Here is a 12,716-nt window from a genome sequence, read left to right as displayed (position 1 = left end):
TATTTACTTCACCAGTCCTCTTGCACGTCAGTTTTAAATACAAGAACCATATCTTCCTGTTTGTTCATAAATATTTCTAGACTTAAATATAGAAACAAAAAATGTTGAAGTGTGTTTTTTTAAAATGAGTTTCAGTTCTTTATGTCACATGTGCAAAATACAGAGGAAAGTAAGAGATCTGGTTGATGAGACTACAGGAAGAACAGAATGAACAACATGTGAAGATACCTATAATCAACTTAAGAATTACAAAAACTTCAAAACTGCAAATAATGTTTTCTGGTGGGACAAATTTTACAATGAAACAATGGAAGTTATCTAAATGACTTAAAGAGTAAAAATGTCTTAATAATGGGGTAGAAATATAAAAGGTTCATGGATAAAACAAAAGTCACTCCTGTCAGTGATTAAAATATCAAAGGATTCTAGTTCAAATCAAGTGTCTAAAACTTCCTTTTAAAATTATCTAAAAATTAGCAATAATAATTAAGCTTTTAAATCTTTATAAATAACTTGCTTAAGCAAAATTAAATATTTAAAACAACTACCTGTTCTTCCCGTTTCTGTTTTCGAAGCTGTATTCCTTCTTCTTCTCTTCGTCTACGCATCTCTTGAGGATTTAGGGCTTTATTCTTATAACTTTTCATTCTATAGTTATCTTTCCCTGGACTAGCCATAGAATCTAAGGGAAGAAGAGGGGGGGGGGGGACAGAGGTGGATAACTCTAAAAATAATGTAAGATACTTACTCTAGAGCAACTAAATTCAGGCTCACTGATTACACAGACTGCAAAACCCACTCTGAAACTTGTGTACAAAGATACATTCTCTTATTCCCATATCAAAATTGGAGCAAAATGACCAATTATTTTAGGAATAACATATTTATCATAAGTTTGCTTTCTGTTGCTTTAACAAAACACCTGAGACCTGAGCATTTTTTAAAAAAGGCTTACTTAGTTCACAGTTATGGAGGCTGAGAAGGTACCTACAATAGCTCAACTTAGAAAGGAGGCTATGCTGCTCCATGAATTAGGTGGTAAAACAGAAGGGCAAACGAGTAGGCACATGCAGGAGAGAAAGAGGGACAAAGCTGCTGACCCACTTAATAAAAATATACTTTTTTGAGGACTAATGTTCTTCCACAATAGACAAATATCATATCCAAACCACGAAAAATTAAAGAATGCAGACTCTGTTATAAATACAAAGTCATTACCTTTATTTCATTGACTCTACGATTCAACAACCTTCTCTATTCCCTTAACCTCCCATGACATTTTAACTTTTTTCAAGTAGAACATATCATATAATCATTGTCAAGTCCAGAAATATTCATGATCCATTTGACCAATTAGGGGCAGAGGAACATTGTGAATTATAGTTTTTGACAAAATCAAGAAAAAGCCAGCACTAAAAAGTATTTTCAATAAAATATGGCATTAGGCTTTAATAAACACAATTCAAGTATTTACTAGGATCTGGCTTGTTTCACTTAAGGCACTGTCTTAAATTAAGACCTAAGGTCATGAGGGCTATAACTTGAGTTATAACTACAATATCACTTTTCAGCATTCCAATTCATCTGAAATACTTGTATATTTTAAAGTTTTGTTAAAATTTATTTTAAAACAATAATACAAATATTAAATATAATACAAATATTATATTTAAGTATATATACTTGCTTTGCTTTTACAATATTATAAACCTTTTAGTAGCATAGCAATATTTATTTTTTATTTTATCTGGTTTGAATACTAAAATATAACTACTCTGAATTTACATATGAAGAATAAAATCAGAATATTGTCAATTGGCTTATGAAGTAAAAACAAAGAAAAGGAAAGATTGTTATCTGCCATCCCTAATACAGAAGACACAGTATTAAGTCCTGAAAAATCACAGAAGACAGAGCAATTAATCATATTTTAGGACACTCTGAAAGGCTTCACTACCACTATAAAGGATGAGAGGAATCTGCCAGCGGAGGGGATAAAAAGAGAAAAGAGAATAAGCATTATAAGCAGAGAGAATATATGAAAGGCAAAGTTATTTGATGAAGACTTGTATAACCACAGAATGCTAGGAAATCCAGTGTGCCTGAATAAAAGATACATGAGAAAAGGGATATGAAATTCAACTACACAGGTAAAATTCCTATGGTTCTCACAATTCAGTTGAAAAATTTAAAATCGATCTTCAGAAACAAAACTTAGGAAAGTATGGAGAAAGTTGCTTCAAATAAGCCAAGTAAAGAAAAGAAAGTTGAAGACTTGAATTAATATAAATATACAGAAAATTAGCTAAGATCCTAGAAATATTTCTGAAATTGATTCAATAATTAGAGGTCAAATAAATGTACCAGATATGCAATGAGCCACTTTACTGCATATAAAAAACCCAGGAGACAAAAGTAACCCAGAAGATGAAATATAGTTGGAGGATCAGAGAAGTTTTCCTGTTTGCCTCCATGTCTAAGAATAATAAATTCACTTCAGTTTTTAAAAAAAAATTTATTTTCAGTAAAAAAAAATAAGTACTTTCAAAATTAGAAACAAAATAAAGATACCCACTGTCACCATTCCATTCAATATAGCTTTTATTTTTTTGTGTGTGGTACTGGGGATGGAACCCAGGGGCCTTCTACCTCTGGGCTACACTCCCAGATCTATTTTATATTTTATTTGGAAACAGGTCTCTTAAGCCAGCTGAGCCTGGCTTCGAACATGTGAGATCCTCCTGTCTCAGCCTCCCAAGTGCAGGGATTACAAGCATGCGCCACCACACCCGGCTCAATATAGTTCTTGAAATCTTATCCAGAACAATTAGGCAAGAAAGGAAATTAAAGGCATACAAATCAGAAACAAAGACGTGAAATTATCTTGTTAGCAGATGACATGACCCTATACTTAGAAGATCCAACTCTGCAACTAAAAGAATTCTAAAGATGATACATAAGTTCAGCAAAATTAGCCAAGTCAATTTACAAAAATTATTAACTTCTATATACCAGTAATGAATCCAAAAATACAAGAACAATTTCATTCATAATAGCTGCAAAAACATACAAAAACTTAGGAATAAGTCTAACCAAGGAGTGTAAAAGACCTCTACAATAAAAATTATAAAATACTAAAAAAAGAAATTGAAGAGGGAAAGAACTCCCATGTTCTTGGTTAAGCAGAATATTCTCAAAACAGTTCTATGAATTTAACAAATGCATAGGTATAAAACCATCTCAGTCAACATACAGAACAGTTCCCTTCCCCTCTAAAACATTCTCTCATGCTGTTCCTATTTACCCTCTCCCTTATACCCATCCCCATGGTTCACATCAGGCAACCGCTGACTTGTTCTCTATTAGTTAGCCTTTTTCTGAATTTCACAAAAATGAACTCCTATAGTATGCTGTCTTCTGAATCCAGCTTCTTTTGAGTCATTTGTGTTATTGGCACTCATAGTATCTGTTATCTATGTTGTTGGCATATATTGTTTGTCCCTTTGTCACAATACAGATATATCACAGTTTATTCACTTACCAGTTGAAGGACATTTAGTTTCCAGTTTTAGGTGGTTATGAGTAAATTTGCTATTAACATTCATATACAAATGTGTGTGTATACATAAATTCTTTGAAAAATTTTTTCTCAGGTAAACATTTAGGAGAATTGAAGGATAATATGGTAAGTATGTTTTTCACTTTATAAAAAACTGCCAAGTTGCTTTACAAGGTTACTGTACCATTTTGCATTACTATCAGCAATGTATAAGAGAGTTCAGATGTTTTGCATTCTGTCTTCATTTGGTTTTGTTTTGGGGGGTCTTTCCTATCTCCACTAGGTATTGCATTCTATCTCAACTTGGTGTTGTTAGTTGTAGCCATTGTAACAGTTGTACACTGACTTTGGTTTTAAACATATTAACTTTCTAGTACATAGGACACATATAGGGGGCTTTGATTTACAGACAAATTGGAGGCTCTGACCTACAGATTTTTGAAAATGTGGGTCAGAACAAAGGACTCAACTGATTATCCAATATCATATACAGCTATAAATATAAGATGACCAAAGGACTTTTAAGGTTATTCACATTTTAGTGTGAAAAGGCAAGAGGAAAAATAGGCTCAAAAAGGAGGAGGAATGGGTGGAAGGAAAAGGGGAGGAGGGGAGAAGAGGAGGAGGAAGAGGAAGAGTCCTGCAAAAAAAAAAAGGGAGATGAAAAGATAAAGATATACTAAAGTTATAGTACCACTGAAATCAGGCCATTCAATATATTAATTCATTGATTTATTCAGAAAATATAAGTGCCTACAATAAAACAACCAAACCAGGCATTAGATTTGATAATTAGGTCACCAGTAAAGTGAGTGAGATATAGCTCACTAGTGATGGAGCTAGAGGTAGACTGAAGTAGACTGAGGATTTGTGAATGAATGTAAAGAAGTGGTAGAGCTCTTGTTTTAACCTGTACAAGCCCCTGGGTTCAATTCCCACTACTAAAGAAAAAAAAGCTACTTTGTACAGTCCAAGTTATTGTGTATACTCAAGGAATTAAAGTGCACTTATTAACAAAAATCCTTCTTTAAAATATCAAATGGATTTCAACAGTTATACCTATGGACGTGCACATAGTTATCATTAGAAACTGCTCAATCTAACTTTATTAATAATATTTAGGATTATTCTTTAAATTTATTTTTAAAAATCTCTGAAATTTAAGAGCTTAGCTCAAAAGGAAAAATAGAGATCAAAGTTCATTACAAAACTAGGAACTCAACATTAGTTACTAAACTATGATCAGTAAGTGAAAAATATTTTAATAAGAGGTACTCATGGTAGTAAATTTCTCAAAATATTTATCACCTAATAATGTGGCATTTTCTAGACTACTAACCTCCAAGTTTTTTATTATACAATTTTATGTAAAACATATTTGTTTATTCACACTCAACATGTTTCTATACATATAATAATATACTACACTGTAAAATTCACAAAACAGGATTTTTTAATAAATAATTTTAAAATATTTAAAACTTAATATTTTTTTAATGCAATTGGATCACTTTGGGCCTCAGGTCCCCACCATACAAAAGCATTCTACACACTACATCTGAGACCAACCTCCATAACCAGGCTAAAATGTTTCAAATGAAACATTTTGATACAGATTTGTTAATAAATGTAGCCCCAACAGTTCTGATATTATTTGTTCCTTTTTTTTTTCTCTAGTTCTAACTTCCTGTTTCTTATTTAACACCCACATCTACATGTTTCTTTTGGTAGATGTCAAGAGGAAAGAAAACAGTCTCTAAAGAAGCCTCACCTAATGAAATTTGTTTTGTTCAATGGAAAATAAGGTTTTTTTTAATTGCTTCAAAGGTTGGAGCCTCATAAAAGTTCTTTTAAATATAAGCAATGCTATACAGACACTTTAAAGTTGCTCAATAGCTGGGCGTGGTGACGCAAGCTTGTAATACCCGTGCTTGGGAGACAGAGACAAGGAGGATCGTGCAGGTTCGAAGCCAGCCTCTCTGGCTTAAGAGACCCTGTTTCCAAATAAAAAATATAAAATAGGTCTGGGAGTGTAGCCCGGAGGTAGAAGGGTTCCATCCCCATTACCACCAAAAAAAAAAAAAGAATAAATAAATAAATAAATAAATAAAGCTCCTTCATATAGTTTTTACCCAACTCTTACTTTGGAAATTGGAAAATTAAATGAAATCTAAGCTTAGGGTTTTCTTTTTCTCATTACCTACTAACTGAATTTGTCGTTCCAGTAAAGCCTTGGTGTCTATGGGTTTAGGCTGCTCATTAGAAAATTACAAAACCAAATGGCCAATACATGAAAAGATGTTCAACATCATTAGCAATCAGAGAGATGCGAATCAACACTACACTGAGATTCCATATAACCCCAAACAGAATGGCAAGCATATAGAAGTCAAACAATAATAAATTTTGGCAAGGATGTAGGGAAATAGGAACTCTTCTACACTGTTGGTGAGATCAGTGTGGAGAGTCCTTAGAAAACTGGGAATGGATCCACTGTACAATCCGGCTATACCACTACCGGGCATCTTTCTAAAGGGGTTGAAATCAGAAAACTACACTAATATATGCATTCCCATGTTCATAGAAGCACAATTCACAACAGCCAAACTATGGAACCAACCTAGGTGGCCATTAACAGATGAATGGATTACTAAATTATAAGAAGTACACATAATGGAATTCTACTCAGCAATAAAGAACAACAAAATCATGTCATTTATAAACAGAATGAAAAACCTGGAGAGCATTCTTAAGTGATAATAGCGAAGCAAAGAAATAGAAGGGACATATGTTTTCTCTAATATGCTCAAGCTAGGGAGTATTTGGGATACAAGAGAGACTCCAGATAATGGAGAAGATCCTCAGTGGAGCCAGGGAGGAAGGGCAGGGGAGGAGAGGAACAAGGCTGAGGCTCATTAATAAAAATGCTACCTGCAACTGTGTGCATACATTGTTAACCTGCTATTGGGAGGAAGGGGAGTGGGAGGCACCAAATACTATGTGAATGTATGCCATTGTCAACATGATCTACATTATCATGTGAGACTATATTACATCAATATATTACATCAATTAAAAACCGTACACAGGTAAAAGAGCCAATGCAAAACCCCTACAACCAAGCAGCACTTAAGTCTAAAGATCAGAGGCATTCCTCACGTACCAAGAAAGCCTCTTTCCTACAATATGCGAAACTGAGTACCGAAAGACAAGTCGGTAGTGCTATCTTTTTTAAGTATCCAAAATGCTCAAGAGTAAATGCCAGTGTCATATCCTTTGAAGAATCTACCGTTTTACGGCTTTCAAAACCTCCTATCTTATGCACTGTCGGTGACACATGATCCTTGTTCACCTGGCAGTGGAGCTGCCGAGCAGCACAGAGCGGCAGGTGCAGGCGGGCGGCGGGCGGAGCGAGCGCGGCTCCGGGGCAGCCGGCGGCCCCGGCCGGCCGCAGCGCCGCCTCCCCTCCGGCCCTCCGAGTGGGCGGCGACCCCGGCCACACGCAGCGCGGGCCCCGCCGAGCTCGGGCGCGAGCGCGGCGGCCGGAAGCGCCTCCCACCGCGAGCCGAGCGCCGCGCCCCCTCCCGCCGCCCCTCGGCGCCGGCCCGGGAAGGTCGGCGCGCCACGCCCCCGCCACGGCTGGCGGCCGCGGGGCGGCCCGAGACGCACCCGGCAAGGCCAGGCCCGGGACCCTGCGCAAGGAAAGGGGTAAATAAACACAGTGGCCCCAAGAACTAGTGGCTCCCCGGGGGCCCAAAGCCGCGACTCCCCGGACCTGACCTCCTGCCACTCCCACTCACCCATGAACGTGGCGGTCCGCGGTCCCTGGCGGTCCTGGCCCGGCGGCGACGTGGGCTGCGGGTAACGGAGGGGCGGCCACTCCTCCCCTATCTCGAAGCGCCGACACCCGGCTCGCAGTCCAAGATGGCGGCCACCTGCGCCCCTTCCCCGAGACCCCGCGGCTCGGCTCCCAGAAGCCCTTGCACGCGGCGGCGGCGGGGGGCGTGGCTTGGTAAACCGGGGGCGGGGTTAGGTGCGCGCCCCGCCCCCCGCCCTGGGAGAAGCCGCTTGTCATTCACTGATGATTTGGGATTCTTTAATAACCGCACCTTTTGACATAATTGTCGTCGCTGATCTATGCTATGAGTGACTCCAGATAAAGTGCTCCAAACCAACGCTCATAGGCGGCTTCATAAGCTACTCTGGAATTCAACAAGCAATGTAGAAGCAGACTGTGTTCCGGGTGTAATGCTAGACACAGATTATACGAGATAAATAACTCACGATTCCTGTCCCGAAGACGTTTGAAATTTATTAGAGGGCGGAAACAAATTGTTCTTAGATGTTTGCTGTGTCCGATAGTTAAAAAGTAAAGAAGACAAGTGATCCGTTAACTGTGCTTATCTGTGGCTGAGAGAAAAAGAAAAGCTTGCTTGACAAAGGAGACCTGAACAGGACGTTTGAAGTGTTAATAGGATTTTATTTACCTTAATCATTTGGCACTCTGTCCCTTTTTCATTTCCCCCTTCCATTCCATAGAGAAAAACTGAATCCACAACCTGGACAATCTCCCCCTTAGGAGCACCATTGTGATTACACTGCACCCACCAGGATAATCTCCCCAACTCAAGATTAACTTAATCATATCAGCAAATTCCTCTTTGCCCTTGTACCATGTAAAGCAACATATTTACAGATTGTGAGAATTAAGACATGAGCATCTTTGAGGGACACTATTATGCCTAACACAAAGTGTATATTTCTGTTTAATGAAAAACACGAGGTGACCTGTCAATTGTTTCTTCCCTATTTCCTCCAAGATTTTGGTGGAAATACTTGTTGAATTTCATATTTCCTACTTTCTTTGCTTCCTCTCTCATTTTAGGAGCTCCCTAGGAAAGAAAGGATTCAAGGTAATATTTTTGCAAGACAAATAATCATCTTCGATTTTATTTATTTGATAATTAATTTCCCGGTTTTTTCTCTTCACTCCTCTCTGTATTTTTACTAGTTAGAGTTGAACCCCAAGTCAGCATCAGATGTTTCTTTGTCCTATTTACCATCTCTTCCTCTTTTTGTCCTATTCTCAGAAAATTTTAGGCTCTGTTATCCAGCTTTCTATTGACATATTTCTTAAGATCTGTGATAGAATTTTTCAGTTTCAAGAACTATTTCCTAGTTTTTATTTAGAGATTAAATATAATTTCTTACCTCTCTGAGGAAAATAGTTGCGATTGCTTTTGAAGTTTTTTTCTCGTTTCTTTGTGTTTCTTCAGAGCTTGCTTTTTTTTTTAATGTTTTGGTTTCTATCTTATCTGCCATTCTACTCAAGTACCTGGTAATCCTTGTGTACCTATTCATATTTAAAAATAAAATATTAAATTTGTTGCAATTGTGTATCACTGAGACTTGTTTACTTACCTATCGATGGCCTCCCTACAGATTCATAAAAGTGGAATCTAGCTGTTTTATTAAAGAATGCACCGAAGGTCTATATATGTAGCTATTTTCTCTTGGAACAACTTATTTCTCAAGGGAAGAAAATTTCAATCTTCTGCCTTGGAAGCACAAATCAGACATCAGGATGTGATGGGGTAACAGGGAAAGGGGATTCATTGGTATTTACCTTTTCCTATTCCTCATTTTCAGTCCACTGTCTTGACACCATGGATTCATTGCCTTTGTGGTTCATTTTTTAATGAACTAAACCAGTATTCTTCTGTTTTGGAGGGAAATGAGTCATTTGGCAACCTAGTTACTTCTTACTGAGACATTCAGCAAAATTTTTCTTTTTTCAGTTTCAAGTTTCAAAATCTTTTTCAGAAATATCTGGTTTTGATTTTCAGAACATTTCTGGATTTGGGGTTGGGAGAATTGACTTGTTTATGTTTGTCCTCTCTTCTTGGCTAACTTACTATTTTTCATCTTCTTTCTTGCTATATTATTATTATTATTATTATTGCTTTAATTTGAATAAATTTTGAAAGGCAGAAAAATAAAAGTCTAACTAATCTGACATGTTTAACCACAAAAACCCCAGAATTATTTTTCAAACTTTACTGATCATCATCAGCTCATGTCACCTCTTATTTAAATACACTAATAGCTTTTTATAAGGTCTTACATGATTTGACCAGTGGCTATACTTGTGACCTTACCTTATCTTGTAAGTACTCTTCCACCACCCCAGCACATTATGAATTTGTTACAAAATGTTCCTTTTGCTCCAATCTTAGGCCTTCCTTTACTTTACCTGACTGAAATGTTCTTCCTCATGTTGCTGCTAGGTTTGTTCTACAACCTCACCTCCTCAGGGAGATCTTTTTAACATTAGTATCTTTGTGATCCAGTTTAGATTTTCTTCAAAGCACTTATCACGATAAGTTTATTTTCTCTGCCTCACCAGAATGTAAACTTTAGATGTCCTGGATTTTGTGTATTTTGATGACTGCTTCAGCTCCAGTTCCATGCAGAACGCCTTTCTGATGTTCACTCTTTAAATATTTGTTGAATTAGGACTGGAAAACAAATATAAAGTACAGACGAGCTTTTAACTTTGATGAAAGAATCTGTCTTAACCTTCGTTTGCTGAACGCAGTTTGGAGCTTAACACCTTGTTGCATTAAAACACACACACACACACACACACACACACACACACACTTTATTGATACTCAGCCCCGGCGTTAGGCAACAAGTAATGTAGATTTGTGTGTGTCCTAAGACTCACCCAATGTATTTATTCACATTAAGTCTTAAAACTCTCAGAGCCTCGTTTATCTAATAGCAAATCAGGGATGGAAACCCTATGACTCCAGAGGATCAAAATCCGCTAAGAAGGATGCGAGGAAAGACTACGTCTCCCAGAATGCTCTGCACCCGGAAAGCGCCCGCGGGGCCTGCCGGGACTCCCTCCCTTCCTGGAGAACGAGGAGGTCCTTTTTTTGAATGCTCCTTTGGGACTGAGGTCTTTGAAATCCCTATTCTATTTTCGGTACCTGTGGGCCTGAGACCGCCCGGCCGGGGTCTTTGGGCCGGGGAGGTACCGGATGACTTTTAGTTACCCCTCTGCCTGCGGGGCCGACAGCGGGGCGGCAGCTTTGGACCCCAAGAGGGAGCCGAGCCCAGCGCAGGGTTGCGGCTGCTGGACCCCAGGTGGGTAAGAACTGGCGCCCCCAGTCCTCGTTTCCCAGGCTTCAGTCTTTGACCAGGTTAGGATCTGGACTGGTTTTGTGTTCTACCTCTGGACGTGGGCGCAGAACGTGGGGCAGGCTCGGCCTTGAGGAATTCCTGCCTTTCCTCCATCGAGTACCCAGCTCAGCACTGCGACTACCCTTCGTCAGTCTCACTCCGAGTGCACAGCCGCGTGTACACAGTACCGTGTCCTAACCTCTGGATAAGAAGAAACTCGATGTGGCGTTCTTTTCGCAGGGGAAAGCATCTATACTTTTTCACTTGTCTGGAGAGAAATGAGAAAATGAGTCGTGAGGATTTGTAAACCTAAATTTGCTTAAATAAAGGGAATAATGTCCTTATTTTTCTTTTCAAGTTCGTTTTAAAATAGTTCTTAGATGAACGAAGGTTTGTAGTAAGTGGTTGGTGGCCTTGTTTTAAAAACATTTTTATGGATTTTTTTCTTAAAAGCTTATTTCTTAACATCGTCTTTACATAAGTAATCAGTACTTTTGTTAGTCTATAAAATCCAAAAGTGACTACTGTTCTAGTACAGTCCGTTCTACAGACCAAACCTCAAAGAGATAATATGCCTGACTTACAGTAATGAAACCTGAAAGTGAAACTTAGTTGTCTAGACACAGAAGTAAGTTTCTTTTTGCCCATTCTGCTTTTGTCTTTTGGGTTGAGAATACAGGCTGTGGAGTATGGAGTATGACTAGGTTAACATTTTGGCCTCTTCCATTTTCTGGCTGCATTGATTGACTTATCTGAGCCAGAGTTTAACAGTATGTACTTAAATGATTAACAGTAGTACTTAAATTAGTGTGGCATATGTAAAGCTGTTAAGTATCCTTATGTTACTTTTTATCCTCTCCATTTTAATCAGCTTTGAAATTCTGTACTTACTTCTCTTTGTTGTCTTATCTGACTTATTTTACCTGGCCTTGAGATACTGGAGATGAAATTCAAATTCAGGGAAGTACTCTACCACTAAGACATCCCCAGCCCTTGGACAATTTTTTAAATGTATTTGAATGTATTTGTTCTCTTTGCCTCAGACCAAAAACATTTTTTGAAATATTTTTAAAATAAATTATTTGTTTCAATTGTTATTACCTTTGATTTCTTTTTTTCCCCTGTCTTTCTTTTGTTTTTGTTTTTTGTTGTTGTTTTTTTGTTTTGTTTTGTTTTGGTGGTGCTGGGGTTCCTGGAAACCCTTCTACTCTGGGCTACACTCCCAGACCTATTTTTATATTTTTTTAAATTTGGAAACAGGATCTCTTTTGTCTCTGCCTCCCAAGTTGTGGGGGGAGGGTGGTTTACAACCACTCCGGCTGCTTTTGGTTTCTTGAAACTACAAACTTGAAATGCAATAAAGATTGAATATTCTTCATCTGAAATGTTTGGGACTAGAAGTGTTTCAGATTTGAGATTTTTAGGATTTTGAAACATTCGCATAATAAAATAGGTATCTTGGGGATGGGACTCAATTCTAAGTACAGAATTTATGTGTTTCATATGTACTTTATACACATAACCTTAAATTTATACAGTATTTTTAGTGTCCCTGTCTTTTGACTGCCACCCATCACACGAAGTCAGGTACAGAACTTTCCATTTCTCACATCCTGTCAGTGCTCAGAAATTTTCTGATTTTGGAGGATTTGGGGTTATTGGATTACAGGTTGGATATTCAACCTGTAACAAAAATTTGGTTGCAATCTATAAGTTTCTATACTTGAGGAACATTCATTACATTGAAAATTTCTTCATCAAAATAGTACAGCATAGCCGGGCATGGTGGCACACGCTTGTAATCCCCGCACTTGGGAGGCAGAGACAGGAGGATCACGCAGGTTCGAAGCCAGCTGCACTGGCTTAAGAGATGCTGTCTGTTATCAAATAAAATATAAAATAGGTCTGGGAGTGTAGCCCAGAGGTAGAAGGGTTCCATCCCCAGTACCATAAAAAAAAAAAAAAA

General features: G+C 38.0%; 1 protein-coding gene across 3 annotated transcripts in view; it reads right to left on the bottom strand.

The window, feature by feature from the left end:
* Positions 1-677, bottom strand: part of KPNA5 (karyopherin subunit alpha 5) — a gene marked incomplete at both ends in the record, with an annotated part of 40,163 nt that extends 39,486 nt beyond the window's left edge. For all 3 annotated transcript variants that reach the window (XM_080700025.1, XM_080700026.1, XM_080700027.1), the window contains one exon: positions 549-677. In XM_080700025.1, coding sequence (XP_080556151.1) covers positions 549-677 — 129 coding nt within the window. The remainder of the gene's footprint in view (positions 1-548) is intronic.
* Between the last annotated feature and the right edge of the window lie 12,039 nt (positions 678-12,716).

The sequence above is a fragment of the Muscardinus avellanarius genome (genome assembly GCF_963383645.1).
Source record: "Muscardinus avellanarius genome assembly, chromosome: 8".
NCBI classification, from domain to species: Eukaryota; Metazoa; Chordata; class Mammalia; order Rodentia; family Gliridae; genus Muscardinus; species Muscardinus avellanarius.
The sequence above is the reverse complement of the archived record's forward strand: the minus strand, read 5'-3'. Positions and strand labels throughout refer to the sequence as shown.